Consider the following 17,684-nt stretch of genomic DNA (forward strand, 5'->3'; position numbering starts at 1 on the left):
ATTTTAATTATGTAATTACTTCATATTTATTTCTAACAGGTGCAGCGGAGCGCACAGGTATGGCTAGTAAGTGATAATTTTTTTCCTCGTACATTCATTTGTTTCATTTGTATCATCTCTGCTTTGATGCATCAGCAGTCAAGCAATTACGTGAGACTCGCAGTCTCAACATGCAACAATAATTAATTACAATAATTGCATATTTAATTACTATAATGTAAAAATGTTTACAATAAAATTAAACATGTTGAAAATTATAGATAAGCAATGAAAAAGAGTTCAAAATAAAGTGTTGTTATAACCTCAAATGTTCAGTTGTTTTTATTCGAGGAGTCTTTTATTCTTATCATCTCTGCTTCGATTCAACTGTTTTTCTGGATCTTATTATTATAACCTCGAATGTTTAGTTGTTCAAAATTACAGTTGTTTACATTGCAATTATCTTGCTGAATACAATTCGTGATAATAGTTATCCTCAGGTAATTTAATTTCGTTTTTTAATTCATGTTTGCTGTCATTAGATAATTATTTCTCGACCTCTGGTCTCGAAATAATTATCATGACAGCAAACATTCATTAAACTCAATTAAATTACCGGAAAAACTATCCACACTCGTATTATAGAAGATAACAGCACAATTTGTATTCATGCTCAGAATTCATTTTGGCGGATCCATAAATATTTTGCATAATTTAAAGTGTGCGCGCATGCACGCACGCACTCGTGCACACACATACACACACAAAGTAATAAATAATTTGTATCTATTATGCAAGTATATTAATCCCACGCTGATATTTTCAATAGGCATGATCTATCTTCATTATCCTAGATTCTATGTTTTCCTTCAAAACTCCATAAAATGTTAAATACCGTAACCAATGTATAAATGCTACGAAATGCTATATGTTAAAATTAAAATGCTAAATTTCTAATTTCAAATCAATATTTTCCATTCACCGAAGTGCAACCATCCAGAGGAAGAAATGGATGATCTGAACAACTGCATCACTGACAAACAGAAAGATTCTAAGATCTCAAAGTATTGGAGAGCAAGACTTCTAACAACTTCAGTGTTAGATGCAGTACATTAGAAAACAGCAACAACAACAATATTTTATAATTTCAAATTGCTAAAAATCACCACCCCTACCGATGATGATGATGATGATGGTAGTGGTGGTGATGAGGAGGATGAAGAGGAGGACGAGGAGGAAGAAGACTATGAAAATGACGACAACAGAAGGATGTAGTGTTATTTTACTCTGCAGTGTATTATTAACTGTATAAAAAAATTCATGTGATTTTATGTAATTTATTTTATTTATTGATGCAATATGGAATTGCTTAGGTGCTTCTTTTGTCCATCTCTAATGTAGCAATGCTCACTTTTATCTGAATGGAACAAAAGACGTAAATGTTTTCAAAATTTCTCAGACTTCTATTTGTTTATTCGCACACAGAATACAAACATTGTGCGTTATCTCAAAACATAAGGGTACTTTACATGAAGCTCCAAAAAAATGCCTATTTTCTCAATAATAAAATCTTAATTTTCCATAATTTACATCGCACTATCTATTGCCAGCACTCTAAATAGGCTGAAAATTGAAATTTTGAAGGAGTCTGACATTTAGAACTTTATGAAAGTACCTCTTTATATTTCGAAACATATGCAAGGAAGTAGTAGATCTTGACGAGTTGAAGATTTTTTTTTTTTCCTACAATGAGCCATTTTCCATTAATGTGAGGCTGTATGAAGATTTCATACTTACGTATGAATTTGAAAACATATGAACTTGACTCACAACAATATTCCCCCATTACACTCTGTGTGGTAGGCAGGACTCACATCGATGTCTCTGCAGTCATGCTTCCTGTGGGCCAGCTGACCTATCCCTCAAGAAGGTACATGCCTACGCCCTTAAAGCTTCTGAACAATCGGACAGATATGCTTTAATACAAAGTGGTAATTTTTTCAAAAGGATCTTGATACATGTTATGTCAAGACTCCATAAACAAATAAATTGTAAATATATGTCATACAAAATTGTAAATACAAAACCCTGCATCAGATTTTTGAATGTTTATTACTGGAAAGCTAAGCTATTGACTTAAGAGAAGTCCCAAATATAAAAAAAAAAAAACTTAAGGCACTTTCATACACACTGGTCATGACTAGCCAGTAACTAACCAAATGAACTGCTTTTGCTTCCACACTATTATAGTTCCTGCTAACAGTTCATCAGTTAGTAATCTCATTCCAAAGTGAATTCATTTAGTTCATCCAATGACTAAAAGAACAGAAGAAATCAGACTGTTACAAAAGTTACTAGAAGACTTGAGAAGAGATGAAAACAAGCCTTCAAATTATTTCTGTATGTATCAATAATAAAGACCAAATGGTTTAAAATTATTTAATTATCTCTGAAGATTGGACAACTTTAATTGCATTACAAAAAAGGTATTACAGGGTTTCCACAGAAATAAGAAAATTAATTTTTCTGACTTTCAAAACTAAATTTCCAACATTTCCCTCACCACCACATATGCTTACATCAACTTTTTCGTAATAAAACAAATTAAATGGCCTCCATCATCCCCACATAATTCAATTTAAATCCTGTCCAAATTCAACGTCGCAAATTTCTAGCGTAATAATTAATAATAGATCCCTATTAGAAACAACAACAACCAAATTTCTTGGCTTAAAAATCGATAATGTGTTAAATTGGAAAAATCATATTAAAGAAATTACCCCCAAACTAAATTCAGCTTGTTTTGCTATTAGATCTACGCAAAAGCTAGTAAATATCAATACCTTAAAAACTATATACTTTGTATTCTTCCACTCGGTAATGAGTTTTGGAATAATATTCTGGGGAAATTCCACAGACAGTAACAATATATTTCTATTACAAAAAAGAGTAATTAGAATAATAGGAGGTGCCAAATCTAGGGAATCGTGTAATAATAATAATAATGGTTTATTTTAACTGGCAGAGTTAAGGACATTCGGCCTTCTCTTCCACTCAACCAGTATGATAAAAATTACTACAGTGCTAATAAAAATTACTACAGTGTAGGACTATTTAAAAAAAAACTACAAATTATTTAAAAAAAAAACTACAAATAATGCCCATGGCTTGTCAGTATATCTTTTCATTAATAATCTTCCTCGTATGTAATCGTGAAAACTTTGTAACTAATTCAACAGTTCATAGCATAAATACACGTCAAAAAATGACTGTCATACTCCATCGGCAACTCTATCGTGCTATCAAAAAAGGAGTGCATTATATGGCAGTAAAAATTTTTAATAGCCTCCCTATCGATATAAAAAATGAAACTCAAAACATAAAATTATTTAGGGCCAAATTAAAGAAGTACCTAATTTCTCATGCCTTCTATTCTGTAGGTGAATTCATGACATTCAATAACACTTCATGAAATTGATACTAAAACTTTGTGTTGTACTAGTAGACTATATTGTAAATCTCGTATGTATATACGAGTATTTCATCTAGACTGTGATTATAAATTAAGATTTTATAATAGTATTAAGTTTTTTGACTTGTTCCATATTCCAGCTGTAAGCAATGTAAGAATACCATGGAATGTTAATAAATAGAATACAATACAGCCGTCCAGCTCTCTCCTTCAGTCTTATCTTTGACTTTACTTGCTGTTGTACTTTTCGTTTTTCAGCTATTCTTTTATCTTCTTCAGTCTGAGTTTGTCAAGTTCTTTGAAGATACTCTTCATAGCGTCTTCGAGAATTCCTTACATAGGTCAACATATTCTGTGTTATTAGAATCTTTTGTATAGATCCATAGTATCTAATTGCATCATATACTTTCCTCTATGAAACAATACTTCCTTCATGCAGGTTTTCAACAAGAAGATTTATTAATTGAGAAACCACTTTCAATTGCTGCATTACCATGTGGAAATATTAAACACAATTTCACAATGTGCCACAGCTCTTGATAATTTTTGACTGCGAAGAATTGAACAAAAAAAGTCATCAAGTAACACAATGTGCTTCGGTGCACATGGAATGATAATGAGCTTTTGCTTTCTGTGCAATATCTTCTGTAACTCTGCTTTTATCATGGAGAATACCTAATAAAAGGTTAAATATTACTTTTTACAATTTTCCCTGATCTGGTTATTTAAAAATAATAACTAGGTTCAAGGAGGACATGTAACTTGTAACAGACATCACTACATAAACCAATTTTGCCAGTAGCCAAGTCTCAATTGAGTACTGTATTTACTCGAATATAATACGCCATCAAATACAATATTCACCCCAATTTCTTTATCCTAAAATCCAGAAAAAAGATTGTACGCGAATATAATATGCACTTGTGCTAAAAACGACTCGAAATTAAAATTATACTAGTGGCTTGTGCAGCAAATGCTGCAAACAAAGTTCATTTGACTTTCAAATAAAAATTTTTCAGATTTATTTTCAATGAAGAATACCAGACATTTTGAAAGTTATTTGGTTCCATAATAATGAAACATACTCTCTCTGAATGGTTTTTTTTATGCCAAATACATTTTCTTGAACCTATCCACCTTCAGTTTTTGAGTTTCAACGCGAAAACGCAAGTAAAAATGTCAGGACGATAGGAATAGCTATTTCAGGTCATTGTGGATTGTAGGCGAAAGTTAAAAAACATTTCAGGTTTGCTATGCTTTCAAATAATAGCTGCTGCATGTAGAGCGTAAAATCATTTTATCCTCCTAAGAGATCATGCTGAAATGATCAGGAAATTACAAAATTTTCTAGGCCTCTTATTTTATCAGTAAGTAATAGCTTTTGGTCTTCCCTTAGGAACTGTAATTTTTGCGCTCTTGCGAGCCAATACTGAGAGAATGACGCATATAAATATCTACACAACACCGCTATTAAGTATATGAAAAAAAAACCAACGCCACTTCAATAATAAATATAAAAATATTTTATTTTTAATAACAATATTACTATCTCACGTAAGTTTTGTAGTTATATATATATATATATATATATATATATATATATATATATATAGCCGCCACTCAGTAAACTATAGAATTGAAGATCTAAATTAAGATATTCTTTACATCTACTTAAATGACCCCGAAACGTTTCACTTTCATATCATCAATATAGCATTAATATTATGTATAATTAATGAAAAATACACTCATCATGGCATTAACTATAATATTTAATTTCTAATGGTAATAATATCATCAAACCACCTCAAGTTTTGTAGATCTTTAAACCTCAAGTTTTGTAGATTTTAATACCGGTATCCAATACACAGCTGTAGTCACAAAATTATACACTGCAGAATCAGACCTGTAAATTATTTTTAGTAAGTATTGAAGTTTTTAATTACCAATTGAATTTGAGCTCTAAATATGTCGGCAATTCTGCAGGTCTTCATGTAATACCCTATTGTTTATTGTAGTGTGTGTTTTGTTTTATTTTGAAATTCAATTATTTCTTAAAACTGACGAAAGATGGATTTTTGGAAAATAGGAAAATTATGTAGAAAAACTAACGCTTCACTGAAAATTACTATTTTTCTGAAAATCCTTGAATTCTAAGCTTCAGAATGATGGGTCATTCATTAAAATCCGTTCAGCCGTTTTCCTGTAATTTCCATTACCAGTTCAAATTATATATATAGATTATGAAGACAAGTCATAATGGCATCTTTACCTCTAGCTATACATCATATTCATCCATACTTGCATTATCAGAACTGGAATGTCTAGTAAAGAGTTCTGGGTTGATGTCAGAACAATGACTTAAAATGACTAATGCCATGCCACTCTTTCATTAGTAATTTTATTACTCGTAAATTCTTTTTGTTTATTTATAGACACGCGATTGTTAAAAGTATATACATAAAATCTCAGAATAAAAGAAAAGTGTCATTAAGCCATAATCCCAATTAAAAAAAAACATATTAACAATGATTGCCAAAAATGGACATGAAATTATGAATGAAAAGTGTACAACAGACGAGAAAACACGAACCTATTATGGTCGTTCCCATCAGTGGTTTCCAACTACAACTCAATGGCATAAATTGAGTGTTAATTTAAATTTGAGTCTGGGTATTTGCATGCAAATATAATACACATGCCAGTTTTCATGATGACATTTTGTCAAAAGAAGTGCGTATTATAATCGCGTAAATACTGTATGCTACCCAGCAAGCCATTGACTTGTGTGTGAAAGCAGTAATGCTTTTATATGTTTCATTACTGGAATGAACTGGCTGGATCCAACGAATGTGTGTGAAACTAGCCTTACATGGGATGTGTTTTAAATACTTCATTACGGATTGCTGTATGACAATACTAGACAGATATGAATGTCATAGCTCAGAGTACATCAACCGGTGCCCCTAGGTACAGTCTTAGAAAAAAGCTTTGTCCCACAGATACTTTATAAGTCCCAGAAAGGAGGCAGTGCCGCATGCTCAGAGTATGAGTGACCTGGTTCATAAGAGAAGGACTAGTTGAAAAAATAAAATTAGTTTTGTTTCGTTGTATGTCTGATCATGCATGCTGCCTCCTTTCTGGTACTTATAAAGTATCTGTGCAATAAAACTTTTTCCTAAGACTGTACAAGGTATTCTTTAGTTTTATTAAACATTTATAAATATGATGACCACAGCAGCAGATTCAGACTAATTCAAAAGGCTTATAAAAGAATAAAAATTAAAGTAAATGTCTCTGTTTTTTACTTGTTCAAACACTTCCATTCGTATCATCAGTTATCCAAAAGATTTATTATTTTGTAAGTTTACTCTTTAATGTAAAAAATTACTGATTAAATTTCAAACTTACTGTGTTCATCTTTAGATTTAGATTATGCGAAGCACCAGAATACAATCATCAGTTTTAATTACATATTGATAAAATTGTAACTATGAAAATATTTTTGTACATCCAAAGATCTCAACCATTTTCATGAAGGTCATTGTAACAGATTTACTAAAAATACACAAGTATGTTGTTCTTTTGTTCCATAGATAGTAAGACCAGCACAAATTTTTATTATGTGACATCTGATTTAGCAGGAATGTCAGTTCCATAAATAAATTTGTGTACATGTGTGTTTTACGGTTTTTTTTAAACTTCCCTTAATAAAGGGTTGCTACAAGGACAAAGTGTTATAAAACAATTAAATTTAGTGAATGCAAAACGTCTATTTACAAACTAAAATATGCAGGTTTACAACTGCAATGTTCGTAATTTTCTTAAATATAAGTAGACCTTATAAATAAACTTCTGCAGCCATCTTGCCTCTTTTACATAAACGTTTAACATCAAAAGAGCAGTTCTGTGCTGCTATCAAATGATTTTTACTTGTAAATTACAACAGAAGCTGAATTTGAGATATCTACCTAAATAAAGAACTAGGGCACATAACCTTCATGACACATTCTAAATTTAACATACTATACATAAAAAATGTTTGTTGAATAATAACGAAGGAAGTTACGAGTTTGTTTTGCTTACTATAGTAATGCTAGTGCTGTATATGGATGTTCAATTTGGCTATTAAAATTTCATTTTTATTACAAAGAAATTATTCAAAGAAATAATGTTTTATAGCACATACATTTTCTTCCATGGTAATTAATCACGAACAACAGAGGATTTACATTCGTCCACCATCTCATTTGTTTAGTTTTAATTCAGCTACTCTGGAATTTGGTAGCAGTAAATGGTGGAGGCTATTGCAAAGCACTACCTTCAAATCAACTGTAGGAACTATTGCGCTTCTCAGTGCTGTTCTACTACATGCCACCATTATCACAATTTCTACTTGTGATTTTGAATATTATGTATGTAGGACAAGTTTGGTATCGAAATATATTCCGAGCTGACAAACAACCATTATAATGGGACATGTTCGAAATTGTAAATTGCATACTGTAAAGTGGTATTATTCTGAAACTACGGGGTTATTCTGAAAACAACCCCAATTTTTCGTTCTCTTTGATCTACATGGGATGTAACTTCTATGTAACACATTAACTTACATGTTACAGTTGGCTAATATAAAAGAGATTGGATCAGAAGATAGATAATGTTGAAATTTGAAGTGAGTGCACCCAACAATTAGCTTGGAAGTTGACGGTTGAAATTCCCATCATTGTAACTGAAAATCTTTTAACTGTGCTTCATAAATATATAGCCTAGATAGTTTTATTTTTTGACAAGTGGATAAGCAAATATATACTTCTGCGTGAAGAATAATGTAATTAATATATTTTTAGCTTTGTTATAATCCATAGAACAGAAATAATGGTTTATGAAGGTTTTTCTGAAATATGGTAAGGGGGTATTGTGAAATGGAAGCTTCAACAAATAACATAATCTGAACAAAGTGTAGTAAGACTTAAAACATTTTAATCTAACCTATTGTAACCTGTTGGCAGTTACTTCCTTTCCAACTACATATGTATCTATGTGACTAGGCCTTTATTCCAAATGAGAGTTATTTCCCCTCAAGCTGATGTTATTGATACAGTTTATAGGGATGACATTATCAAAATACTACCTCACCAGAGTTTTCACTGCAAGGAGGACAAATTAAATTTGCTTTTGACATTGAAGTGCTTAATTTGCAGTGATGTAAACAAGTACACTTAGTTCAAGCAACGTTAAAAGCTATTAGTACGTTTATTTATAATTTACGTCGTTTTAAGTACCAGTACATCTGTTTAAGACCAAGTTTTGTCTTAATGTTTGTAAACGAAAGTTTGTTTTTAAGAAAACCTTTCGAAGAAATGACCTTTCTTTTGATTTCATTATTACTGCAAACAGAAAACACTGGCTTGTTATATATCAAATTAATCAGAATAAAATAATCTATGAGAAAAAACAGTTTCAAAATAGCCCCTGGTTGCATCTACAAGCATTCTGTGTATAAAAATGACGCAGTCTCAGAACTATGGGAATGTTCTGAAAGGTGTCTTTCATTTCTTTTTCAAATACTGTGAAGGCTAAAAAATTAAATATTTTGAGGAATATGATTTTGAAGACCAAACTACTACAAAACTAGTTTTACAATAACAACAAATAAAAAAACCTTTTAGATAGCCCCAATTTACGGTACTCAATCTCATAGAAAACAAGGAGGTAAAAAATTTAAAACTTAGGTCGAAATGCTGTACCTTGCTGTGAAGAGAAACAGTGTTGCCAGCTGCAGTTGCCACATTGCCTTGTGTCCGCACCTCAGTCATGTTCACTAGGCGATGTTGAAGGCCTTCCATGATCCCCGCATCAAAGTAGTCAAACATGCGCGCTGTAACAGAAGGACACCTTAAATTAGACAAAGATACAATATATTTGGCAAGTAATTCCAAGTAGTATAATTTCCAATACGTACAAGTGAAGAACATCTGCTTCTCAAAATAACAATAAAACAATACATATCTGCGTGGTGGTGCAATCCCTTGTTTTAATATGAGTATGGAAAAAAAAAAAACAACAAAAATAAAGTGTCCAGTCTTTTAATTTTGCAGCTCATATTTCTGGTAGATGCGGGAGTTCATTTAACCAAAGCTTGCACACCACAGAAGCCACTCTAAATTAAAGATCAATATATTATCAACTCATTATGTAAAATAAGTTGATTATGAACTGATCATAAAATGAATGGAAGTGACGTAATAACAATAAAAAATAAAATGTCCCAAATGTAGACAATTCCTCTCTCTGCTGCTGCAGATTCATCTCTGGACAAACAACTTCTCAAGTTGTTTCATGAAAATCAACCTCTATGCCCATTACTACCCGAGCTTTTAAAAGCTCTGTTTTAAACTTGTTCTTCATCTTGACGCTATGTAGAATCGACCTAAACAGCAAGCAAACAGAGACCATGAAGACAGTGTCCTGAACAACCACCGAGCTTTTAAATATAGGATATATGAAGAAGTGCATGCATTCCACAACATTTTGGCAGCTTTTCAACGAAAGTATGTTTTGATTATTAAACAATATCATAAAGTTTAATAAATGTATAGTTCAAGTTCTTACCGGTCAAATGTAGTTCTCAATGTATCTGTTGTACTTTGAATTTATTTGTTTTAACATTTCTTTTGAATTTAATTTGGAGATTTCATATAAAGTGGTGGTCCAATATTATCATTAAAAAAATGAAGAGAAATCAGTTCAAATTTTACTCAAAATTAAGACTGTTCTAATTTATGCTCTTCTTCAAATTTCAAGAGAACCTTGCAGCAAACTAGTATCAGTGTTACAAAACTGTCAAATTTGTAAAACTGGAACTAAAAGAACTGTCCATATATTTCTATTGATAACACATGGATGATTCCGATCATAACAACATAGTTTGAATAACATTTGATATTGCAAATTTTTCTTCACTAAGACAATTAATTCGTACAATTGAAGTGTAGCAAAGATAAAGACAGTAACTAATATTACAAGCCAAGAGGCTATGGCAGACAGGAAAGTAAGCTTCTCACATTTAAAACAATCAACATTCATGGATGTGAATCCTATGTGCTTGCTGTCTTCATGTCAAGGAACTCCAGGGTACTCATTTAAGTTACGTTAGATAAGAACGCTATTTTATGGTAAAATGAAAAAGACTCCAAAGCAGTGTTTATGTCGCATTTATACTTTTTGCTGTAGGGTGTAATTGACAAAAATATCTAATTTACAGCCAATTAAATACTAACAGAACGCCTAAATAATAAATAATCACAGTATGTAAAAAAAAAAACACTAAACTTTTTACCCAAAAACATTTTCATGTAACATACAGAAGACCCGATGTTTACCTGACTTTCATACCTGATTTCTATTAAGATACCATACAAGATTCAATTTCCTTAATTGCTTCATAATACTATACACAATACAAGAATTATATACCAGAAAATACATTTCTATCACGTTTACCATTACTTAGTAACTTCATTATAAAGGAAGAAATGGATCTCCACTACAACTACAGAATACTGTGTTGAATACTGTTTTCTTGTTGCATTTAAATGTGCTATTACTTCAAACAAGATGCTTTTCCAATTCACTGCGGGCTAAAGCAGGGAGATGCACTATCACCTTTACTTTTTAACTTCGCTCTAGAATATTCCATTAGGAAAGTTCAGGTTATCAGAGAGGGTTTTGAATTGAACGGGTTACATCAGCTTCTTGTCTATGCGGATGACGTGAATATGTTAGGAGAAAATCCACAAACGATTAGGGAAAACGCGAAAATTCTACTTGAAGCAAGTAAAGAGAGAGGGTTGGAAGTAAATCCCGAAAAGACTAAATATATGATTATGTCTCGTGACCAGAATATTGGACGAAATGGAAATATAAAAATTGGAGATTTATCCTTCGAAGAGGTGGAAAAATTCAAATATCTTGGAGCAACAGTAACAAATATAAATGATACTCGGGAGGAAATTAAACGCAGAATAAATATGGGAAATGCGTGTTATTATCCGGTTGAGAAGCTTTTATCATCTAGTCTGCTGTCAAAAAATCTGAAAGTTACAATTTATAAAACAGTTATATTACCAGTTGTTCTGTATGGTTGTGAAACTTGGACTCTCACTCTGAGAGAGGAACATAGGTTAAGAGTGTTTGAGAATAAGGTGCTTAGGAAAATATTTGGGGCTAAGCGGGATGAAGTTACAGGAGAATGGAGAAAGTTACACAACGCAGAACTGCACGCATTGTATTCTTCACCTGACATAATTAGGAACATTAAATCCAGACGTTTGAGATGGGCAGGGCATGTAGCACGTATGGGCGAATCCAGAAATGCATATAGAGTGTTAGTTGGGAGGCTGGAAGGAAAAAGAACTTTGTCCAAGACGTAGATGGGAAGATAATATTAAAATGGATTTGAGGGAGGTGGGATATGATGGTAGAGACTGGATTAATCTTGCTCAGGATAGGGACCAATGGCGGGCTTATGTGAGGGCGGCAATGAACCTTCGGGTTCCTTAAAAGCCAGTAAGTAAGTATTACTTCAAACAAACGAATGGGGACATGTGTTTTGTCATTCACATATATTTAGTCATTTCTCGATATTTCTCCCTAAATTCTCATTTCACGCCAACAGGATCATTTCCCGATATTTCACACTTACAAATCTTTTTAAAATGACACATTTTTGCAAGTTACTCCCAGAGAAGCATAAGTACAAGAATTACAATAAATTTCGCGGATAAAAAAAATAGGGTCCCTACCCACAGAGCAGCCAAACCTATTACATCAATTGGAAAAGATCAGAAATAGGAACTTCGACCTCTGATTTTGTAGTGCGTAGCCTTAACTGTTACACTACCACTCACACTTCCAAATCCTAAAATTTAAAGAGTTATTTGAGATATATGTCAGTTCTTATGGATTACATCTCATATGTAAAGTATTACAGTCTGAAGTTTTTGTCTTCTTTCTCTTTAAGCATAACCACAGTATAGAGAACATACAGTAGAGACATCTAAGCCATTTCGTGGGAACAAATTCTGAATGCGCATGTCACGAAACCGGGTGTATTATCTGGAACCTCCACCAGATGGATCTCCATCTACGACAGGGCTGGCATAATTTAATATTAACTGAAAACATTCATTACTCATCTTTTAACAATTTTAAAGACATGAGGCAAAGCAATGGCAATATAACCATAATAATAATTACTTCTGTATACAATCGTCATGAAAATATTCACTAATTGATGCTAACATTCAAGTCACTGTTTGAGGCTTATGTTGGTAAAACTGATCCAAGTACAACATAATACATCATGGCGTCCGTTGCGGTGAAGTGCAAACATGAACGTCAACAATGGATATAAGTATTTTGACTTCCTAGCGTCATAATATTAATGACAGATAATATACATACAAGATTATTCGTATTACTGACCAATAAATTAAATAAATAAATATTTTACTAATATTTTGATAGTGGTTTGATACTAGCGACATAGTTGGATTCATTGAGAACTAGACCTTACTGAGCTTGAATTTAGTACCAACAACATCAAAGGTGCCGACAAGAGTTGTCCCTAATGATTCTTCTTATACTGTGGCATGACTATGACAAAAGACCTTTCTTCAACCTGATACCAGAAGAACATGAACAGAAATTTCCATGGTATTGGATCAGCATGATGTAGGACCTTCAACTCAAGACATCACATTGACAAGAACAAACATCCATGTCCTATGCAGATTTTCAATCCATGACTGGTTTTCATGCAAGAGATGAAGCAATATTGCAAAACAGAACTATATTCATGATGTAGTTTTTGGATACTTGAGTAATGCAATGAAAAAATTTGCGTCCTTTATTTCAGAACTTTCTCTACACCATATTATGGGTAGAAGAGGTTTGACTAAGTAAATGAGTATTACGGAACTGCTTTCTAGTTCCCTAACATAAAAAAACTTCACCAAACAACCACTTTAAAAGTATAAAAATTCATACCTGTGTCATTTTTAAAATTTTAGGGAAAAAAATATTTCACAGTTGCAGTCATTTAAAAAATTTCGTAAAATCGAACAAATAAATTCCTCTGGTAGACAATATGGACTACCACTTCATATTAAAATCATATAGACTTTTAAATATGTTTTCTCATAGCATAAACATTGTAATATGCATGCACATTTTATTGTCAATTTCCTAATGTTAATCGCGTCACATATGTAGAAGGGAGAGGACAGAAACAGAAGTTCGTTCTCACAATGTCACCGACAAGCAACCATTTCACAAACCAGTGTTAATCAGATATAGTCCGTGGAGATTAGGGTTCCTCCTGAAAACTGTAATAATGTTAGTAGTCTTGCTCAGTGGGATGGCTAACGTAATTCCATTACCATAATGTACTGATTTTCCTCCCAACCGATTCCCACGGCAACACTGATACTCTGCACTATTTTGCTGCAAGGTTTACAACGCATTCGACGTTCTATACAGATAATGCACCATTGACGATCAGTAATATTAAAACCAGACCAGACATCCCTACCTGACCATGGCTGCCGGCGATACCGCAGCTTCTTTCCATTCCGCCGGAACAGCTTGCTGGATGCGCTCTCCAAGCTCCGTCGTGCACTGGCGTTCCCATTCCCAGCTTCACTCTGATTGAAGTGGCCATTCACGTGACGTTCGAGTGTTGTCTGCAACAATCACATTCACGTGTCTATTCAACCTTTATATCTTACATTATTTCAGTTAAAATTGTAGTAAGTTTTCACGTCGACAGATCCATCGAAATTCAAATAGCCAAGTCAATGCAACACATTGGATGTAGTCTCACATGATATACTGGGTGTTCATTTCAAAGTATGTCATGACGTCACTGTTGATGAGTCAGCAATTTGAAGCGAGTTTCAGCTTTTGTGTCAGAGAAGTTGCCTATTAATCAAGGCGTTCGATCTGAACTTGAGAATGTGTACGGTATAACTTGAACGTCGTAGCAACAGATGGCGGTCTGTATGGTCTGTGTGCTACCATAACCTCTTTCGAACCGTTTTGCGTGGCCAAGTCATACGCAGGGTACATCAGTTGCGTACGGCAATATTCCACAATACAAATCAAATGCTCTGTGTCCATGTTGACCGTCGAAGTTAATGTCAACACATACGTAAGTAATCGTCTTAACCATCTCCCCATATCCCGACAGTAAGGAAAAACTCACCTCAGTACATGTTTAGAAACAGTTCACATTCCTGCCACTACCAGCATTACTGTATGTATCGGTAAGTACTCTTCTGAATGAAGACCGTACTTGCTAGGCAACTTCTCTGGCAGATAAGTAATACACCTCTGCGGAAGTATAGGAAGATTGAATTCTCTAGGCTCATCGGCTAGCCACATGACGGCATACAGCGAGCCATGACACACTTTGAACTGAACACCCAGTATTATTGTTTAAATTGCAAGAAACAGGGGTTGACTTCAGGATACTTCAATGGATTATGGGATTTTTAACTTGTCGAACTCAGAGAGTACAGGTGGGGGAGGAAATCAAGACCAATAGAAATTACTTCAGGAGTCCCCCAAGGCAGTGTCTTGGAACCACTAATATTCCTGGCTTTTTAAAATGATCTACCAGTTAACATCTCATTCAATGTTCGTTTTTTCACAGATTATTGTATCGTGTACAGGGAAATAATAATTCACGAAAATATTATTCTGTTTCAGAATAACCTCAATAAGATAAACGGTTATACAATGGCTAACAAAATGAAAATAAACTCTCTAAAGAGCAAAGCCATCACTTTTACGAGGAAAAGAAATTTTATTTTTATTGGGTTATTTTACGACGCTGTATCAGCATCTAGGTTATTTAGCATCTGAATGATATGAAGGTGATAATGCCGGTGAAATGAGTCCGGGGTCCAGCACCGAAAGTTACCCAGCATTTGCTCGTATTGGGTTGCGGGAAAACCCCGGAAAAAACCTCAACCAGGTAACTTGTCCCGACTGGGAATCGAACCCAGGCCACCTGGTTTCACGGCTAGACGTGCTAACCGTTACTCCACAGGCGTGGACTACATCTCACATTATTTCAGTTAAGACTTGTAGTAAGTTTTCACGTCGACAAATCCATCGAAATTCAAATAGCCAAGTAGATAGCCTTTGGATGTAGTTCCGCATGATATATTATTGTTTAAATTCCAAGAAACAAGGGTTGACTTCAGGATACTTCAATGGATTAAGGAATTTTTAACTTGTCGAACTCAGGGAGTACAAATGGGAGAGGAATTATCAAGCCCAATAGAAATTACTTCAGGAGTCCCCCAAGGCAGTGTTTTGGGACCACTAATATTCCTGGCTTTTTAAAATGATCTACCAGTTAACATCTCATCCAATGTTCGTTTTTTCACAGATGATTGTATCGTGTACAGGGAAATAATAATTCACGTCTGTTTCAGAATAACCTCAATAAGATAAACAATTGTACAATGGCTAACAAAATGAAAATAAACTCTCTAAAGAGCAAAGCCATCATTTTTACGAGGAAAAGAAATAAAATTATCATTTTTTTCTAGCAATACTCTTAATAATATGATATTTAAACATTTTTACATAATATAGCTTTCGATGTTGGGAACAGGAACAGAGAGGGAGAAAATAAACTGCACACTGTGCGTGTGTGTATAGTACGATGGCATGGTGTCGGACAAGCTGACAACATATAACACTTTGTTTTGAAGTTGGTATAATTTGAAGATCTCCCCAGAATAAGGAAGTAATCAACAAAACTGTAATTCATGTTTCAAGAGTTATTTAATAAGCAATTGTCCGAAAACAGGTCTGAACCTCACAACTGATACCAACAAGGCACCAATTATGAGGCAACTAGGCCAGGAGGAAGGAAACTAATTTCAGGAGCATATTTCTTTAGGAAAGTATTTACTAGCAGAACCATTTAACTAATCAAGGATACAAGTTTATTCAGCCATTGAATGCAATAATTTATTTTTATAAATAAATACTTCAAAATTACTTTCTCCACCTAAATCACTTATTTCGATAATTTTATGTTACATCCTTTTTTTGGGGAGGTCTTCATTTGTATTCGAAATTATACCTACAATATACATTTTATTATATAATAATAATTATATACCGTGTACAGGGAAATAATAATTCACGAAAATAAGATAAATGATTGCACAATGGCTAACAAAATTAAATATTTTATTATATAATAATAATTATATAATAAAATGTATATTGTAGGTATAATTTCGAATACAAATGAAGATCTCCCCAGAAAAAGGATGTAACATAAAATTATTGAAATAAGTGATTTAGGTAGAAAAGGTAATTTTGAAGTATTTATTTATAAAAATAAATTACGAACTCACTTTAAAAGTAATTTATAAAGTACAATTATTATCGTTACAATTAATGACAGTTCCATGTAAATCTTGTGCATTTGACGTGTTAAAATTTACACCATTCTGTCATGAAACAAATGAACTCTTTCAAAAAAACTATCACTATAGATAGTTCGATTGTCATTGGTCAATTGAACATCAATAAGCTTAGTAATTGGCGGGAAGAAGTGCATGTGAAATTATTTCATGAAATTTTGGTCAGTATATGGGTCCAGTACCCATCCAATGTTGAGGAATTTGGGAAACTATACTGAGTAGCAAATTTGGTTTCGTAAGCCAGCTGTTATATTTGGGAGGGTGGAGAAATCATCATGCTGACCACACATTACCCTCATACTGGTTAGATTATCGTTTACCTCTGTTGATGCAAGTAGATGTGAGGCCAGCAGTTGGCTAGATGACCATTATCCTCCATGGGCCTTTATGCTGCTGATTTAACAACTTTATAATTTTTATTTAATTCTAGTGGTGATTCTGAACCAATATACATACCAATGCTGTTATACGTTACATTGATGAACAAACAAAATTAAGACGTTCGTTTCATTAAGAACATACCTGTGAACTGAACCGTTGGCCACACCCATCAACGATGCAACGGAATGGTTTGTTCCCTCCATGACTCAAAACGTGTCTTTCTAACCATGAACGGGAACAAGACGTTCGAGCGTACACTTTGCAACCCACCCACAAGCATACATAGTTTTCACAAGAAACTTGTGGGTTCACATGTTTTGCCTGAAAAAGAGAAA

At 33.3% G+C, this 17,684-nt stretch overlaps 1 protein-coding gene across 1 annotated transcript in view; it reads right to left on the bottom strand.

Moving 5' to 3' along the window:
- Positions 1 to 17,684, bottom strand: part of jing (AE binding protein 2 jing) — a 274,380-nt gene that overhangs the window by 20,844 nt on the left and 235,852 nt on the right. Inside the window, exons 3-5 of the mRNA XM_069819217.1 lie at positions 17,491 to 17,670; positions 14,049 to 14,199; positions 9,202 to 9,332 (exon numbers count right to left, since the gene is read on the bottom strand). Coding sequence (XP_069675318.1) covers positions 9,202 to 9,332; positions 14,049 to 14,199; positions 17,491 to 17,670 — 462 coding nt within the window. The remainder of the gene's footprint in view (positions 1 to 9,201; positions 9,333 to 14,048; positions 14,200 to 17,490; positions 17,671 to 17,684) is intronic.

This window comes from Periplaneta americana, chromosome 2 (assembly GCF_040183065.1).
Source record: "Periplaneta americana isolate PAMFEO1 chromosome 2, P.americana_PAMFEO1_priV1, whole genome shotgun sequence".
NCBI classification, from domain to species: Eukaryota; Metazoa; Arthropoda; class Insecta; order Blattodea; family Blattidae; genus Periplaneta; species Periplaneta americana.